Genomic DNA, 20654 nt, shown 5'->3' with positions numbered 1-20654 from the left:
GAAAATGCAAGTTAAGTCAATTTGACGATTATCTTTGTTTCAACTCAGAAAAAGTCTCAATTAGTCAAGACAACTAAATAATTCAAGTCTAACCTTTGAAAACTTGCACAGATTAGTTCAAATTAAAACACTTTTCAGAACTCATTGAGTTAAAGAGAAAAAGTAAGTGAACATAACTAAACAAGGCTGAAATGTTTTACAGTGAAGAAATAAAAGGCTGAACGACAGTAAAGCGCTTTCTAAATATACAACACTGCCCCCTTCTGGGTTCATTGGGCACTACAGGCAAACATTCACATTCCAAGAGGTAAGAATCATTCTGTTAACCTCATTGCTGACTGTCTGCATGATGCTTAAAATTTCTTAAGTTCTATTTATTGTATGTAAAACATAGTATTACAACATTATAAACACATATATAACACTATAAATCCTTAGGAAAAATACATGCTTTTAGTGAAAGAAGACCAATTTTAAACAACAACAACAACAAGAGAAATACATCAACTGCAACAAAAATCGACAGCAAACCATCTCCAAAACATGAAGCAGCCACAAATCTAGCGCCCCTGAAGGCTGGTTGCAATGCAATTTTTAGCCCCGCCCGTCCCTATGAGTTTCACTGACAAAACAGCCTTCTCCCATTGTCACTTTTCTCGTCTAAACTGTATTTACATCTACAGTGTCTAATTTAAAAAATGCATTTTCCCCATGCTGATATTTGCAGGGGCGGCACGGTGGTGTAGTGGTTAGCGCTGTCGCCTCACAGCAAGAAGGTCCTGGGTTTGAGCCCCGGGGCCGGCGAGGGCCTTTCTGTGTGGAGTTTGCATGTTCTCCCCGTGTCCGCGTGGGTTTCCTCTGGGTGCTCCGGTTTCCCCCACAGTCCAAAGACATGCAGGTTAGGTTAACTGGTGACTCTAAATTGACCGTAGGTGTGAATGTGAGTGTGAATGGGTGTCTATGTGTCAGCCCTGTGATGACCTGGCGACTTGTCCAGGGTGTACCCCGCCTTTCGCCCGTAGTCAGCTGGGATAGGCTCCAGCTTGCCTGCGACCCTGTAGAAGGATAAAGCGGCTAGAGATAATGAGATGAGATGATATTTGCATATCGCCCCATCCCCAGGAAATTATTTTTTAAAATTTAATTCTACTATAAAGCAAGAAGGCCTAGCTACACTTGAAAATGAAGTGATTGACAGATTTCTTAGAAGAGACTGACTGCAGCCAGCCAGCTAACTTCGCCACAAAATTTACCATCATAGCGGAGCTCCCCGCGTGCAAAGTATGTGGAGCATAGCCCCATACTTAAGAGAATATGGTAATGAATCGACCTGATTTTTGACAGATTTTTGACCGTACAATGTCCCTCTGTACAAACGTACGCATGAACGACAAACATTTACCACCAAAGGGAACCCGATTGTAAGTGCAAGGCAACGTATCTCATGAACACTTGACCACCGGATAATGAAATTTATATCTTTATTTACATAAGATAGATGTGTTTTTATCCAATGCTTATTTTAATACACTTTCTAAAAAATAATGTGGGATTATTTGTTAACACATTTTATGAAAAATATCCACAACAGTTTAATATAAAACTAGTTAAAACCGTTTTATTAGTCCACTAGCTTGTTGTACAATTGACAGTTTCTGGAGTGATAAACAGATGTAAGTGCAGGAAGAGTTTTATTGAAAGCATGCTAACAAACAGATCCAAAACGCAGACAAAGGTGGAGTTGAAAAACAGGCAGTGGTCAAGCGAGGCAGAAACAGGATATCAGAGGAATATATATTATATGTATTATGGTGTGGCACAGTGGTATAGTGGTTAGTGCTGTTGCCTCACAGCAAGAAGGTTCTGGGTTTAAACCTCATGACCAATGGGGGTTCTCCCCATGTTTGCGTGGGTTCCCTCTGGGTGCTCTGGTTTCCTCCCACAATTCCAAGACATGCAGATTGGGTAAAATACCCAGCCACTGGGGTTGCACAAGCCCAAATAGATTGGGGAGGGTTGCGTCAGGAAGGGCATCTGCTGTAAAAACCTATGCCAAATCAAATATGCAGATCATAAATTGGGTTTACTGCTGTCCAGCAGAGTCACACCATAATAAATGTTGTGGTGTTGTTTCTGGCACATGACATGTGGTGCCAACTGTCAAACTTGATTGACATGAAATATACTACACAATTATTATTAGGTTGATTTTGTGCCCTTGCAAATATTTTGCTCATACACTCATCAGGAGCTCCGCTTTTAGGCAGTGCCAAAATATCTATATTATCCCTACTTATTTGAACTTTCCTGGACACATGCACTAATATAAAGAAGAAAAATAAAACAAAAAATAAAATGAAAATTAAGAGGAGGACAAAGAAGATGATAAAAAGAAGAGAGAATCAAAGAAGAAGAGGAAGAAAGCAACATTATACATTTTACTTGTCATATTATTTGGGAGAGGCAGCAGCTCAGAAGTGAAATATGTAGACAGCGTAATTGCAGGTTGTCAGACGTGCAAATGTATTTGTAGTGCATCAGAGTTGTGCTCCATTTAGATAACTATAGAGTATGATGCATCATAAAACACTTGGACACAAAAATAAAATATTTAACCGAAGCAGCGGTTCTCATTTTGCCTTAATGTGCCTAGTGGTATGTTTTGTGGGATGTTACAGTAAGCAAAGGAAATGTCAGCAGAACTTTTAACCACATCTTATCTGGAGCTTTGCAGTTGCTCCGAGGCTGCTGGGTGGGTATGGTTGCCATGGATACACTGTTTTTTGTTTTCACTTTAAGCAAGTGCCATTTGTGGTCAGTCCAATTCGCATATGCTCAGCTGTCGTTGGTGAGCCAGTTTTTCTGTCTCTGTGTCGTTCTTGCTCTTGACCAGCACTCGTGACTGTTGTCTCACCCTCAACTATTATATAATAACAATGTAATAATTTCCTCCCTTCAGTAGCCAACATGACTAACACTTTCCACTTTCCTCCCTGCTGAAAAATCTTGTCTTGTCATCTCCCACACGTGTATCTATTCCTATTTATCTGTTTCCTCTTTGTTATTCTTAAATGCATTACTTTATGGCTCTTTTAGATTACTTGTTTCTGTACAGACATTTCTCACTCTCAGAACTACTCAACTTTCCTATTAGGTTTACTGTAGTTACTGGAGAATTCATATTATATACAGCATTGTTGAATTATTGATTCTGATTGATCGGAAGGAATTTTCTATAAACAGTAGCTCTGATAGTATTGCTTCAAGGTTTATATTTATGCATCCATTCTAACACACATCTAATTTTTGATATGGTGAAGTTTTCTCCAAGGAGATGATGTTTAACCTTTATGGAACCAGGGTCAGTGCTTTGTAACAGTCAGAGGGAAAGCTGTAACTTTAAGTTTTCCGACATGTGAGGGTCTTCAGGACAGAGGGCTTTGCAGTTTAACGTTAACATGATAATCTGCATTTTTTTGGTCTTATTAAATTCAAGAGGGAAAAAGAGAGGCTGATGAGGGAACAACTGCATAATATCCGTGATAACAGGAACTTACATGTTTCATCAGAACCGTCAGAAAGCTCCTAAAATTCTGACTTGTTATCCCCCTTGGAGATTGTGGTCAATGTTTTTTTTTTCCCATATGAGGAAAACATCCTTCCACTTGTCCAAGATAGCCATCCCATGGCTTTTCAGTATACAGATACATGATGAAGTTTTGTTTATGTTTATGGAGGACAGGAAGTCACACTGTGTCATAAAGCACATCAGGCAGTCTGTGTGACATCACGAAACGAAACAAGACCAGGATGTGGTTTGCGGCAGAAATTTAGAGAAACATTTGAGGTTCTGCTGACCATCTGCTGCCCTCTTGGCTTGAGAAAAGTAGGGAAAATGTTTAAAAAGGTCAAATAGATGAATTCGCATGCAGCTGTGCCTGAAACAAAAATGTCTGCACAGATATTGTGAAAATCTGATGAAAAAACTGATTTTACTCACCCATTAAGTGCCTTTGCTCCATAACCTTCTGAACAAACAGATGAGCTAATCTCACTGAGCAGATGAATTTAATTGCAGCCATGCTCCTCACAATGTGTGTGTGTGTGTGTGTGTGCATACACGTACACGCAGGTCTGTGTGCTTTTTCCATGGGAAAAAAGTCACCATTAGCTAAAGTGGACGTTTGGTCTTTTTGGTCTCTAGCTGAATAAATATTTTTCTAGGTGTTTTTTATGGTAAGTTTCATTTTAGCAATTTTCCCCAACACTGAGCTCAGTGGCCTCTGTGAGCCGCAAATGGCTGTGAGAAATGTCTGACTGCAGCGGCAAGCTCCACACGTTCCAGCTCTTCTCTGCAGCTTTAGTACCACTTTTAACTCTTTTGGAGCACATTGAAACATCTGGCTCATGTCATATTTTAGGATATCTTACTCATACAGTATACAGTATGTCATATATTTTGTGTAAAGTAATAAAGCATGATGAAGTATGGCTGTAAAACAATAGAAAAATAATCAACAACGGGGAGGTGTGATGAAGTTACTGTTACTTCAGCACATCCTGAAGTTTTATTCCTCTTACAGTATATATATCTTATATATTCCTCCTATATCATAGCTACTTGCCAATGCTAACAGTTTTTTATCTATTAAATAGTGACATGTCATACTTTTTATCCACTTATGTTTGCATTTAATGTTGTCAGAATGCCATAAAAAGGTAATTCCTGTTATCCCTTACAGTAGCAGTCAAAAGTTTGTACACACCTACTTATTCATAGGTTTTTCTATATTTTGACTCTTTTCTACATTGTAGAACAATACTGAAGACATCAAACCTATGAAATAACATATGGAACATATATGGGATTGTGTGGTAAACAAAAAAGTGTTCAGAAAAAAACAAAATATATTTCATATTTTAGGTTCTTCAAAGAAGCCACTGCCTTCTTAATGTGTTTGAGATCTAACAGTTAATAGTAAATAATAAAAATACAGTAAATAACCCTATTCCACAACTGTAGTAATCCATATTATGTCAAGAACTACTGAACTAAGTAAAGAGAAACGACATCCATCATTCCTTTAAGACATGAAGCGACTGTTAATTAATAAAAATAAAGAAAAACCATTGAATTAGAAGGTGTGCCCAAACTTTTGTTCTCCCCGTGGTGGGTAAAGACCATCATTTGCTTCCTCTGACTCATGAGAAGGACGTCACTGGGCAGACGCTCTTGCAGGGGTGTGATAAGTACCCTATTCCATATACATGAGCTCAAAGACGCACTGCTCTGATCGAAAGGAAAGGCTGTTCTTCTCACCCAAAGATCAGAACCAATTACACTTTCACACAATGGCCACAGACAGCCATGGCATCATCAACATTTGGATTTGTGCTTTCTTGACAGTTAAACTGCTCCGTCACTCAGCAGCCCCATTCCAGCATTTTTAGAGGCTAATGTTGCAATAAGTATTAAGGAATACATTGTATATCCTTAAATTATTAATAGGATGGTTAACTAGGCTGCTGATAGTCTACTGAATCTTTATCAGTCTTCAGTAGCCAAACACAACTAAACAAAATGTGAATAAAAGTCCTAGCTTTTCTAGCTGTTAAGATAAATGCCTGTCTTCACACCTTGGAATCACATGTTAAATGATGGATCGTGCATGGTGTGCTATTTTATTAGGTCATAAATCAGTTGGACTCATTACATGAGCAACACCAAATATCTTTTATCAGCAATCCATTTTATTCATTGAAGCGACACAATTAGAATAAATGAAAAGCTGCTTTGTGATACTTTGGAAGCCCTCTCCTTCTTGATATATCTTTTAGCATGGTCTTGGGCTAAATTATATCCTAATGTTTAATTGTACTCGTAAATTCTTTAGGGTACATGACTAAACAGGTATAATCTGTAAACTAAAGACACAATATAGTGTATGAAATAGAGATAACATAACTACTTACCGTTAGTGATATAGTGTTCATTCAGATTAATGGCACTAAATAGAGCTGGTGAATGTGTTGATTATTTTATTTATTGATTATGAACTTCGACTGCTGACTCCATGTTCAGCTTTTGAGATATCTGTAGATTCTGGCTAATTCAAAGTACAAAAAAAATACATTACTGAAGTACTTATTTATTTATTCGTTAATTATTTGGAATAGATAACACACTGGAAAATCATGCTTACACCAAATACAGCACATGACTGCATTTCCCATCAGCCATTGCTCCTCACCTGAGCATGACACATCACATGACTGTTTGCGCCTGATTCATGTTTTGAAAGCTAGACCCAACATGGGTGCAGTGGATTTTTTTCAGCATCCAAGAAGCCCTCTTGGAGAAGAACTGCCTAATGTGGGAGCAACAAGGGAAGGGAGATGGGGTCAGAACCAAACAGGACTGGCTGGAAGCCAAGTGCCACCTCAGGACATTTTTTCAGGAGAGGGCTCCCAACCTAGCTAGAATCACCATTCCAACCCTCCCTACTCCACTGAGGATATCTCTATGCCTCACTGCTTGGCTGAGGATGTCCTTCTATCCATTTGCCCCACAGAGGACACCATTATGGCTTGCAGCTTTGCCATGGCCAGCACTCCTTCTCCCTGGTCCTCCTTGGACATCAGTATGCCACCCAGCCTGACTTTGGACATCTGCCTTCCTATTCTATTGAGGATGTCCCTCTACCTCCTTGCTCCAATGGGGACATCACTCTGTCTCCCAACTCTGCTGAGGACTTCACTTCTCCCTTTTGCTACACAAAGGACATTGCTTCCCCTCTTGCTTTATGGAGAACCTTGCTCCCCCCTGCCTCCACAGAGGACTTCGCTCTCCCCTCTGGCTTTGTGGAGAACCTTGCTCCTCCCTCTGGTTCCATGGAGGACTTTGCTCTTCCCACTGGCTTCATGGAAGATGTTATTCTCCCATCTGGCTCTGCCTTGGACTTTGCCCCCCCACTGGCTTTGTGATGATCATCGCTCCGATCCTGTGCTCTGCCTTGGACGTCACACCACCCTTTGGCTACGTGGAGGAGATGCCATATGGAGGATGTTGTGTCTCCTGCTGGCTACACTGAGGGTATTGCTCCCAGTGAGCCCTGTCAGCCTAAGGGCCCATATCAGCTAAGAGACAAATATGGTGCATGACTAGGATTTCTATCAGCCACTGCACCTCACCTGAGCATGACACTCATGTCACATGACTGTTTGCACCTGATTCATGTTTGGGTTAATGAGCACTAGTATAGTCATGTCTTATACAGTACTCATTGACTAGCATTGTCTTTCCTTATAGTTTGTTGTTGGTTGTACCCGCTGCTCTGTGTATGTTTTTGCCATGAGATCATAGTTCATGTTTAGGTTTCTCAGGTTTACATTGTCTGTATTGTTCATGTTTTGTTTAAAATTAAACATAACCTGCATTTGCATCTGCTTGCTCCTACACTTCCTGAAAAATATTAAATATTGTTTTTGGTTTACGGAATGTGGACTCGCAGCATCTCTAAAGGATTGAAATAATCAGACTGCAAAGTGAGTTGACAATTAAATCCATCGTTGACCTTTGTTTATTATTCACTAGCAGGAGTATTTAACATCCACTCTGCATGCTTAATGAAACCCTTAACCTGTCTGACCTTTTCATGTTGCTCTGTGGATGACAGACCCTGCTGTGCACGTCTCTCTCTGAAGTAAGCAAACAACAACAATAACAACAACAACAAAACATAGTAAAAAAAAGAAAAGAAATTTCATTTGCATATTGGATACTTTTTGATTTTGAATATATCCATCCATTATCTGTAGCCGCTTATCCTGTTCTACAGGGTTGCAGGCAAGCTGGAGCCTATCCCAGTTGACTACGGGCGAGAGGCGGGGCACACCCTGGACAAGTCGCCAGCTCATCGCAGAGCTGACACATAGACACAGACAACCATTCACACTCACATTCACACCTATGGTCAATTTAGAGTCACCAGTTAACCTAACCTGCATGTCTTTGGACTGTGGGGGAAACCGGAGCACCCGGAGGAAACCCACGCAGACACGGGGAGAACATGCAAACTCCACACAGAAAGGCCCTCGTCCGGTACTGGGCTTGTACCCAGGACCTTCTTGCTGTGAGGCGACAGCGCTAACCACTACACCACCGTGCCGCCCAATTTTGAATATAATGTCTGCTTATTTATTATTGCTCATGTACGTGTGTTTGAGAAAGTGATAATAGAAAAAAGATTAAAATAGTCTTCAAGAGGTTGGATTGACCAAAGGAAAAATGATGTGTCACATTCTGACGAGATCTTATCAAGGTGCATCTCTGAGAGAATTCTGACTCTACCCAATTCACTTGAAATGTGTTTAAAATTACTGATTAAAGGTTTGAAACTAAACTTTTTAAAACTCCTTTATTTCCACACTGGAATCCTGACAGTAATCTTCTTCAGTAACCCTCTGTCCTTCACGAATGGATCCAAAGAAAATTTAAAAATATAACAAGCTTTGCTTCTCTAAAAGAAATAAAACTGCCTCTCATTAAACACAAGCAGAGTTGAAGACAGACGGCAAAGAAACCAAGTGACAGATACCAAACTGTGAAAGGTGTCTATGAATGAATTTTATTCTTGTGTGCTTTATTAATAGGTAAATCCCTACCAAGTAGTTCTGGATGCAAGGCACAGATTTATATTAATGTGTTCTTCCTAACATGTTACTGTTTCTGTCAAACTCAATCAAAGTCCTTCCCATGCCATTAAGGCACATCGGGCGCCGCCGATCTATGTTTCTATAGCTCTTGGCCTCTCGCCTATTACATAGCTAGAGTTGCAGTGGGGGGCTAGCTCTCTGCTAACCGCGAGAGTTTGACTCCCTTCTCACATATGTATTGCAGTGTGCTTCACCAGATGGCAGTAGGTACCATTTTTATTATGGTCTTTGGTGTGACCCGACCTCGAATAGATCTCACGATCTCTCAGTCAAGAGGCAGACACAGTAACTATTAGGCCAACTTGCGGGTTATTGTTCCTGTAGTAACAACTAATTGACAGGGACTTGTACAGTATGATGGACACTCCACATGAACAGATTAAAACCATGGGTAACTGTTGATATGATGATGTTTTCTGTAAGGAGATATTTATTTAGCATTTTTGGAAGGAGTCTCCAGTGCAAATGATTTGTAACAATCACAGGCAAATGCAAATACAATGCAAAACTGCACTGAAAATCAAGTTAAATCGAGAACCCCATAAGATTTTTTTTAGTTTGCCTTTTTTGGGGGGGATCCTTAAAGGTTCTATGTAGAAATTCAAATAGAAAGTTCCCTATCAGACAGAGTATCAAGGAAAACTCTTTTTTTTTTAAGGAATGGGGAAACCTAACTACTTATAGAACCCTTGAGGAACCATTTAAAGAGAATCGTCCTGTTTGTTTATCACAATACTGCACAGTTTAGTGCTTCTCCTGCTTTAGTACATGCTATGCAATCCACTAAAGGTTGTAAAATCAGACATGGAACAATAGTGCTGTGGTCCTGTAGGAGCACTCAGCACAGGTAACATCCTAAACATTCACCAGGGTGCGAGGCAGGAGGTTCCCGAGAGCTATAGATGGTGGAGACAAACACGAGAATAGATTTTAGTATGCAAGAACAGAGTGTGTTATTTATGCTCAGCTTGCCATGGGATAATTAATTGGAAACAGGTGTTGGTGCATGTGTAATGAGGGAAGAGGGTGATGGTGCATTCCTAATGAGCCGAGCACGAAGAAAGAGGCTGACTGAAGCTGTGACTGAAGTCACTCAGTTGTCATTTATATCACTCTGAACATCTGCATTATCTGAGTAATTTTAAATGAATGGTCCACTTTTTATTATTATCTGTCTGTTTAAATGTATGTCGCCTGACACTGGTTCTGTATTTTTACTAATATCCTTCTTCCTTTCTTCTTGGCTTTACAATATTGTCATTTGTCAGATCTCTGAGTGAGAGAGGTGTATTTTTTTTTATAAAGCCTGAGATTTTGTGAATGGAAATCAGTTCCTCCATTGTGCTGCCCAATTCCGTGTTATACTTCCGAGTAGTCCAATTAACTAGGCTAAAAAGTGGCAGCTAAAGTAATTTAACCATGAAGTATGACAAGCTAATTATACACCTCAGTACAGACAATGGAAAATAAGTCAGAACCCCTGGGAGGAGCGACTTTATCTAACTATAGCTTTTATTCTCTCTTGAAAATGTCTCTGGTGATGAAGTAGGGGGTTGCATCCCCACAAAAAGGTAGAAAATCTTTGGTGAATGTTTTAGCTATGAGCTGTGGCATTCTCTTATTACATGTAAGGACATTGAGTCTAACTTTGTTTTTTGCTCAGTGAGGAATATAACTGTGATGAGACCAAGTGCCTGCTAGCATGTAGTTCTATTATGTTACATTAATGCTTACTTCTTGATCTCATAATACAATCAGAGAAATATTACAAATTTAACATTATATTGATTTCTGATTCCTTCATTTAATTATATGGCCAAATGGTAATTATTACAGTTTCCATCTTTGTGTACATGTCAGGAATGCAAGCAACAGGTGGGCATAAAAGCTGAAAGAGAGTTTAGTCAGGTGTGATACACACTGTCAGAAATAGGGGTACAGTAGGAGTCCAGTTCTGTCCCCCAAGGTACAATCTACACTAATATATCCCCTAGGGCTCATTACTGCACTTCAAGGTAACTATGTGTACCTTTTTAGGGTCGGAAAGGTACATATATGGTCCCAATCAGTATATAAAGGGTACAAATAAGTACCTTAGAGGGTACTACCCCAGTGACAAGCTGTTGTACCCCTAAAGGAACAATGACATACTTTGTTTTCTGAGAGTGCACTGAGCATTTACTGCGTAAAAACAAATTGTGAACAGGGTCCTTAAATAGGTGAACTGTGATTGTGAACAGATGCATGTGATTAGAACTCAGTGGGTTGTGAACGGTGAGGTGCAGGATGGGTGCTGTAGTCTGTGGTGCCCATGTTTGTAGGCAGAGGTACTGTACATTCGAGGAAACAGATGGAGATGCATTTATGACAGTACTGGTTTTTATGGCAAGAAATACCATGTGCTTATGCTTATTTTGGTTTGTGTTCTAGTCCTGTCTCGGCCTATCTGTTTATTGCCAGATTGTGTTCACCTGTTTTGTGTTTAGTCCTGATATCTTTTCTATTTATATGCTGTTGTGTTAACATGTCATTACAGTCTTAGCAAGCATTTTTGATGCTAAATTCAAGCTGAGTTTCATGTTTTGTATTTCTGAATCTGAAAAAACATTTGAAAGAATGGCTTTACAAGAACAATGAGCTGGGACACACAGCAGGCATAATAAGGGATAATAAACCATCACCTAAAAAGGCCTCAGAGAGCCTTATGAGACTAAAGCAGTCATTCCATTAGCAGGGTGAAAAGCCTGCTGGCTTGGCACATTAAAGCTTTAAAGAATTAAAGGGCAATTAGTGAAATCATGTCTATATCTGGAGTCATAAATTCAAATCCAAAGCAAATTAATGAGACTTTAAAGTCTTCTTAGGAAAGACTTTACACAATTTAATTCACCCTCAGATGAAAATATTTAGTTGAACATTTCCTGTAGGTTTTCAAGAGAAAGAAGACCTTGAATGACCCTTGAAGGTGTGCTGATACAGACTTTAGCTCATGTTTTTCCATGCATGATTTGTTAGTCATCCTCTAACCCTTAATCAGTGGTAAGTTTTGGACCACAGGACTGCTTTGGGCTGGATATTTCTGGTTGGTGGACTGTTTCTCAACCCACCAGAGACACAGAGGTGTTTAAAAACATAGAACTGCTGTGCTGAGAAAGGTCCATCACATAATATCTGGTCAGCATAATATCTGGTAAGCAGTGTTCCTACAGTGGTCTGTACAGTCATTAATTATACACCTACACAGTGGTCGATGTGCTTGTTGAAATGGACAAGCTACATATTTTCCTATAGTTGTAAACTACTTACAGTGGTGCTTGAAAGTTTGTGAACCCTTTAGAATTTTCTCTATTTCTGCATAAATATGACCTAAAACATCATCAAATTTTCACACAAGTCCTAAAAAAGAGAACCCAGTTAAACAAACGAGACAAAAATATTATACTTGGTCATCTATTTATTGAGGAAAATGATCCAATATTACATATCTGTGAGTGGCAAAAGTATGTGAACCTTTGCTTTCAGTATCTGGTGTGACCCCCTTGTGCAGCAATAACTGCAACTAAACGTTTCTGGGAACTGTTGATCAATCCTACACACCGGCTTGGAGGAATTTTAGCCCATTCGTCCATACAGAACAGCTTCGACTCTGGGATGTTGGTGGGTTTCCTCACATGAACTGCTCGCTTCAGGTCCTTCCACAACATTTCGATTGGATTAAGGTCAGGACTTTGACTTGGCCATTCCAAAACATGAACTTTATTCTTCTTTAACCATTCTTTGGTAGAACGACTTGTGTGCTTAGGGTCGTTGTCTTGCTGCATGACCCACCTTCTCTTGAGATTCAGTTCATGGACAGATGTCCTGACATTTTCCTTTAGAATTCACTGGTATAATTCAGAATTCATTGTTCCATCAATGATGACAAGCCGTTCTGGCCCAGATGCAGCAAAACAGGCCCAAGCCATGATACTACCACCACCATGTTTCACAGATGGGATAAGGTTCTTATGCTGGAATGCAGTATTTTCCTTTCTCCAAACATAACGCTTCTCATTTAAACCAAAAAGTTCTCTTTTGGTCTCATCTGTCCACAAAACATTTTTCCAATAGCCTTCTGGCTTGTCTACGTGATCTTTAGCAAACTGCAGACGAGCAGCAATGTTCTCTTTGGAGAGCAGTGGGTTTCTTCTTGCAACCCTGCCATGCACACCATTGTTGTTCAGTGTTCTTCTGATGGTGGACTCATGAACATTAACATTAGCCAATGTGAGAGAGGCCTTCAGTTCCTTAGAAGTTACCCTGGGGTCCTTTGTGACGTTGCCGACTATTACACGCCTTGCTCTTGGAGTGATCTTTGTTGGTCAGCTACTCCTGGGGAGGGTAACAATGGTCTTGAATTTCCTCCATTTGTACACAATCTGTCTGACTGTGGATTGGTGGAGTCCAAACTCTTTAGAGATGGTTTTGTAACCTTTTCCAGCCTGATGAGCATCAACAACGCTTTTTCTGAGGTCCTCAGAAATCTCCTTTGTTCGTGTCATGATACACTTCCACAAACATGTGTTGTGAAGATCAGACTTTGATAGATCCCTGTTCTTTAAATAAAACAGGGTGCCCACTCACACCTGATTGTCATCCCATTGATTGAAAACACCTGACTCTAATTTCACCTTCAAATTAACTGCTAAACCTAGAGGTTCATATACTTTTGCCACCCACAGATATGTAATATTGGATCATTTTCCTCAATAAATAAATAACCAAGTATAATATTTTTGTCTCATTTGTTTAACTGGGTTCTCTTTATCTGCTTTTAGGACTTGTGTGAAAATCTGATGATGTTTTAGGTCATATTTATGCAGAAATATAGAAAATTCTAAAGGGTTCACAAACTTTCAAGCACCACTGTACATGTACATATAAACTAAAATTTGGTTTTTGAGCACCTTTATTTGTTTATTTTCAAGATTTGGGCTAAAATGAAGTATTTTTAAAGAATTAAAAAATCTAAATAAGTCATAAGTAGAAGGGAACCAACACTACACATAAATATCCAACAGGTTATGAGAAGTTTTAGATGTGTGTTGACAGATGAGCTATTTTTACTGCTGTGTTTGTTAAATTGTTTCCTTCCTGAACATGATCTTTGCAGAAAGATGGCCTAGGAAAGATTAAAACAATATTCTTAAAGGTTTCTTAAAGATGTCAAAGTATGTTACTCAATTTGCGGCAAAACCTGAATTTTTTGGTCTTTTTCTTTTTCTGTCTGGACTTTTTCTGTGGATATTCAACCACAGCAACATCTGATGGGTTCTCCCAGACCGTCACACATGCGTATTTGTGTTACATTTAATATTAACACTGTGTAATATGAACTGTACTATGAATCCTGGCTTACAGTGACTTATAGTCTTCTAACTTCTTCACTTAACAAGAGCACTCACCTTTAATAAAGAATTGATTTTAAGTTCTGTTAGAAACGGAGAGCAGACTTGTATGTAAAATAAGTTGTTAAAGTGCAGCTTCATCCCCAGCTCTGAGCCTAACTCCTAAGGGGGGTTATGGTGGTGGTGGTGGTGGTGCTAGGGAAATAGTTTAAACTCCTTGATTGATGAGACTTGATGATATAGGGCATAGGGCTTTAACATTCTTTTTTTTTTTAAATAGGAATTTCATGAAGTAGTGAAGTACCAAATGGGTGACTCGACGTCAGCTTTGTTCTTGCAAGGGTCAGGATAATTTTAACCAGTAGATGGCATTTTGAGACATTTTCTATGGTGGCTGAGAAAGACCACAACGCTTCCAAATTAAGACGACATTAGCAAATGTAGCAAACACATGCGTCAATTCAACAACACATAGTTATATCACAAAACGTCTTGAAAATAATTGCAAACACACAGAGATGGAGAACACAAACAAATATAGCCTACAGCACATGCAAGAATCTGATTTGATAGCATGTCTACTGCAAATTCAGACAGTGCCAGCAAAAAACAGAAATGCTTGCTCATTGGGGATAAATTAGGGATAAAATTAGCTCATGTTTAAAGTCTTTAATTTTCTGTAAAGCTGCTTTGCGACAGTGTCTGTGGTTAAAAGTGCTATACAAATAAACTTAACTTGACTTGAAATGCACTACAACTAGCCACAATACGAATGAAGTAGTCATAACACAATGGAAGTATTCATGACATCAAGAGGGGTCATGGTAATTTTGTCAATATTAACATCAGCATTGATGTGTTTCATCACAGTACAGTCATATAATTTAGTTTTCCACCCTAAAAACATATTTAATTGTGCAATCCATCTTTACATACAAATACAGTGGGGCAAAAAAGTATTTAGTCAGCCACCAATTGTGCAAGTTCTCCAACTTAAAAAGATGAGCGAGGCCTGTAATTTTCATCATAGGTACACTTCAACTATGAGAGACAGAATGGGGGAAAGAATCCAGGAAATCACACTGTAGGATTTTTAATGAATTAATTGGTAAATTCCTTGGTAAAATAAGTATTTGGTCACCTACAAACAAGCAAGATTTCTGGCTCTCACAGACCTGTAACTTCTTCTTTAAGAGGCTCCTCTGTCCTCCACTCGTTACCTGTATTAATGGCACCTGTTTGAACTCGTTATCAGTATAAAAGACACCTGTCCACAACCTCAAACAGTCACACTCCAAACTCCACTATGGCCAAGACCAAAGAGCTGTCAAAGGACACCAGAAACAAAATTGTAGACCTGCACCAGGCTGGGAAGACTGAATCTGCAATAGGTAAGCAGCTTGGTGTGAAGAAATCAACTGTGGGAGCAATTATTAGAAAATGGAAGGCATACAAGACCACTGATAATCTCCCTCGATCTGGGGCTCCACGCAAGATCTCACCCCGTGGGGTCAAAATGATCACAAGAACGGTGAGCAAAAATCCCAGAACCACACGGGGGGAACCTAGTGAATGACCTGCAGAGAGCTGGGACCAAAGTAACAAAGGCTACCATCAGTAACACACTACGCCGCCAGGGACTCAAATCCTGCAGTGCCAGACGTGTCCCCCTGCTTAAGCCAGTACATGTCCAGGCCCGTCTGAAGTTTGCTAGAGAGCATCTGGATGATCCAGAAGAGGATTGGGAGAATGTCATATGGTCAGATGAAACCAAAATAGAACTTTTTGGTAAAAACTCAACTTGTCATGTTTGGAGGAGAAAGAATGCTAAGTTGCATCCAAAGAACACCATACCTACTGTGAAGCATGGGGGTGGAAACATCATGCTTTGGGGCTGTTTTTCTGCAAAGGGACCAGGACGACTGATCTGTGTAAAGGAAAGAATGAATGGGGCCATGTATTGTGAGATTTTGAGTGAAAACCTCCTTCCATCAGCAAGGGCATTGAAGATGAAACGTGGCTGGGTCTTTCAGCATGACAATGATCCCAAACACACCGCCCGGGCAACGAAGGAGTGGCTTCGTAAGAAGCATTTCAAGGTCCTGGAGTGGCCTAGCCAGTCTCCAGATCTCAACCCCATAGAAAATCTTTGGAGGGAGTTGAAAGTCCGTGTTGCCCAGCGACAGCCCCAAAACATCACTGCTCTAGAGGAGATCTGCATGGAGGAATGGGCCAAAATACCAGCAACAGTGTGTGAAAACCTTGTGAAGACTTACAGAAAACGTTTGACCTCTGTCATTGCCAACAAAGGGTATATAACAAAGTATTGAGATGAACTTTTGTTATTGACCAAATACTTATTTTCCACCATAATTTGCAAATAAATTCTTTAAAAATCAGACGATGTGATTTTCTGGATTTTTTTTCTCATTTAGTCTCTCATAGTTGAAGTGTACCTATGATGAAAATTACAGGCCTCTCTCATCTTTTTAAGTGGGAGGACTTGCACAAGTGGTGACTGACTAAATACTTTTTTGCCCCACTGTATATGGGCATTTATTTGTTTATTTTTCCATTTTCTCTGTCAATAGTAAGTAAACTGCAATAAAATCTAAAAAAAAACCCATCAAAAACCTGACTTAATTTACAGTGTATATATTACCTTGAGACATCTGGTTTGAACTTGAAGTAGAGAATACATGCATATTTCTCTGTGCAATTATCTTTAATCATTCTGCTTTTGCTGGCAACTTTTTTTTAACAAGTTACACTTCACTAATCATCAGTCAGATCAGAGTGTAAATGAAATTTGAAAAAAAAATCCATGAGTCTGTTCAAACTCTTTCTTTTTTCACTGAGCTGCCTTCAGCTAATAATTTACATAAATGTGTGTGATTGGTGAGGATCTGCTACAGACGCTATAATCGTTCTGATATTAAAAAAGAAACAAAAACCAAAAAAAATTGTCTTGCCATTTTTTATAATGATCCAATCTGCTACAGTATTATTTTCAGTGCTTGGTTTGATCTTCTGAATGCTAGATTGAGACCACAATGTGCCAGTTAATGACCCACGATCTATGCTATAATATGGAGTTTAAGATGGAGAGAAATATACAAGCAAATGAAAGAATTTGATCCACAATGGCTGGCACTGCTTGGAAAATAGGGAACAGTTTTAGGGACACTCCTTCCTGTCGTGAGCTTTAACTCTGCACTAAAACTTCTGAAATAGTGCTTAGACTCTACTTCCTCTGACATAATTAAATGTGAAGTGTTGCAGTAAAGTCTTAAGTACCAGGCTTTAAGCCTTCAGAGAGATGACTATGATACTTTGGGAAATCTATGACCAGGTCATATTTCAGACCTCTGCAATGACAATGAACCTGAATTAGTCAAGATTCTTGGTGTGTCATTCCACTAACGCCTCCTTAAATCAACAATGACCTTATTTGTTTTGCATGGCATTCAGCGCCACAGCTTTACAATAAGCTGGCCCGCTTCCCATCTGAATGCAGTTGCATCATTGTTTTTGACGAGCCCATTCCACGATGATATTGTGCTATTACATTGCCTGACATGGCAAATTGGACTTATGAGAAGGTGACTAAATCTTAACTGAATCCTGTCTAAGAAAGTTATCGAGAGTAATGAGAGAAGTATTTGGAACTCTGGAGTTATGTCCACATGTCAATCTCATCTCTTAATTCACAGGTCTGAGTCAATTTAGCGTAGTCATTAGAGCGCTATGCTGCAGGGTGTTGCCTAATGAGTTGCTGCTCTTCTCTTTTCCCATTACTGAGTAACGATTTAGTCCAGCAGCTCATATGAGTCTTATTACCTGTGTCAAACATATTCCACTTGCCTTCCCTCACTCAATCTCCAAGAACAGGCCACAAGGTCAATAGTTAGATTTGCATTTCTGTTGTGCCTTCAGGCGTCATGGTGAGCGAGCCATTAATGTCATCATTAATCATTGATGTCACTGAAATTGCAGACTGAACTGCATCGATTTCCACCCAGAAATCAGATGGGCTGGAGTTTAAACAGCTAGTTTGTTTACTGCTGAAAGACAGAATTAAGAGGATGATATTACATGCCTTGTATCATCATATTCTGTATTTTCCTATTTGCGCAATTATGCTATGCAATACAGTAAGATACTAAAGCAACAATATAGTTATTTATACCACAGCCATGTTAAATTCTTGATTCCAGTTGGTCAGAATGTGTCGATTTATTTTCTACAGTTGTAGAATTTTTGGAAGGAGTCTCCAGTGTCAGAGCTTTGTAAAACTAAAACTGTAACTTTAATTCTTCAGACACAGTAACATTTTCAGGACAGAGGAGTTTATGCTTTGCAGTTTTTGTAACAAAACAAGTTTTTTTTTCTCTAACATTTTTGTCTTAGTAAATTCAAGTGAGAGACAAAAGAAAGGCTGGTGAAGAAGCAAATGTTTATAGCAGCTATAAGTGATAACAGGAACTAACTTGTTTTGTGGTCATTGCACAACTTTACACATATAGATTATAAATGGATAACAAGTATGGTGTGTCATTGTTTAATTAAGATAAATTGTAATTGCCAACAAACTGCTGGGGTATAAGAGGTGTTATACAAAATATGCTGTTAGAACAAAAAAAAAAATCTTTGGGTGGTAACAGTAACTCTTCTTCATCATAGCACCCTGTCATTGATTATTTTTCTATAACAATAGCATGTCCCCAAATGTTTTAATCCTCACATACAAAAAGTGTATGAAACAATAGAAATAGCTCGATATGGCTTTCAGACACCTCCTGTTTTCCATTTCTACATCCTGTCTTGGAAATAGAAGTTATTTTATTTCCTGCACGGGACTGAATGATGTTATGTCGTGTTAATTGGATTACATTATAATATTACAGTATCTTTATTGCAGAGGTCTTGAATAAATAGTATAATATTAATGAAAATTAATCCATATTCACTCTTTCTCCATTCTTTCTCTTCTTCAGTTACACAAATTCTGTGGTGGAGAACGGCCTCCAGGCCCAAAGACAAAACCCTGAGATTAAGATCAGAAGTGTGGACCCGGTTTTAGTTGAGGCCAAAGAGACACTGGAAAGATTTAATCAGGTGAAAACTCATTTTGTACACATATTTCTTTGTTAGATGGTGGTTAATAACATTCCACAGCTCCCACCAGCACCACATGTTTATTAGACTCATGACAGGAAAAACAAACAAACAAACAAACAAACAAACAAACAAACAAACAAACAAACAACAAAAAACCACACACAAAAAAACAAGACTATTGAAGACTTTATGCCAAGCACTATATATGCAAATCTGATTGTTTAACACTTCAGGAAATCTGAGATGCATTTTTGCCAGATGCTATATGAGGAAAATACATTTGTTTCTTTAAATCACATTTGGCATTAAAATCCTCTCTGAATACATTACATAAAAAAAACCCCACACACATGATTTTGTGCTGATAAGAAAAAAAAAAACCCATAAGAACCCTAACCATAACAATGCTGTTACCCGTCTTGTTAGCATTAACTAACTACCTATTCTAGCTTGATCTGTAGATTAGATGTGTTATTATCAATAATGCAGGCGAAATAAACATTGGTGTAACTTTTCCTGATGAGAAGGTTGCTTGTCTTAGCTGAAGCTTTGGACACAGAAACTCACAAGAATTTGAGCTGCATCTGTAACTTCACCGTACACAACTCATTTCTCACTGATACTTTGCCCTACATGCTTGTTTTTCTTGTTTGTCCCCCAACTTGCAACCTGATGTAAAAAAAAAAGGACAGGGCATCACTCTCGGCTTTTCTGAAAACTTTTTTTTTTTAACCTCTGTTGTGATCAAGAAAATGCCACTAGCAGCAGCAATTTTAAAACACGTGAAATGTGGATTTCGTGTGAAATGTGCTCTGGAGGTTGAACAAGGGAGTTTGTGTTAAAACATAATGAGAAAAATTCCATATTAAGGCGTGATACAGCAATCTGACTAACCAGAGACACATTTGTTTGTTGGAAATGCATGTGGTTAAAATGGATCAGGATACAATCCAGACACAAGACACTTCATGGTTCAGTACAGCATGTTTTCTGCTTTGGTAGAAAATGAGTTAAAATCTCCTCAAAGATTTCATTTATTTTTTCAAAGAAACCCTCTTAAATCTTGATGTGAAACGTTGGGTCCACATGGACATTTCTGGGATAACGTGTAATTGTTTCCTTATTATTCACTAAAGCCAATACAGCCTCTGTTTTAACAAACTATCCCACTGGATTGTACTGTAAACCCACTGTACACCCCTCCCTCAATGACCCAGACTTTGTGCTCTGATCCGTCTCCTTGTATGTCCCACTGGATTGCTCTAAAGAGAGCTTGGCTCGTCAATAGCTGGTCCCTGGCTCCAGCAGCTGTGTTTGGGAGGCGACCCACGCCGTTCCACTTGGCTCTCTAAGGTCCTTTTCTGTAATGTCTTCCATTGCTCCATTAAAACCAGACGCTCTGGTTGTGTATTATGACCCAGCATTGCCCCT

General features: G+C 39.1%; 1 protein-coding gene across 1 annotated transcript in view; it reads left to right on the top strand.

The window, feature by feature from the left end:
* Positions 1-20654, top strand: part of gpc5b (glypican 5b) — a 132920-nt gene that overhangs the window by 35553 nt on the left and 76713 nt on the right. Inside the window, exon 7 of the mRNA XM_060940505.1 lies at positions 19100-19220. Coding sequence (XP_060796488.1) covers positions 19100-19220 — 121 coding nt within the window. The remainder of the gene's footprint in view (positions 1-19099; positions 19221-20654) is intronic.

Source organism: Neoarius graeffei, chromosome 15 (assembly GCF_027579695.1).
Source record: "Neoarius graeffei isolate fNeoGra1 chromosome 15, fNeoGra1.pri, whole genome shotgun sequence".
In the NCBI taxonomy this organism is placed as follows: Eukaryota; Metazoa; Chordata; class Actinopteri; order Siluriformes; family Ariidae; genus Neoarius; species Neoarius graeffei.
The sequence above is the reverse complement of the archived record's forward strand: the minus strand, read 5'-3'. Positions and strand labels throughout refer to the sequence as shown.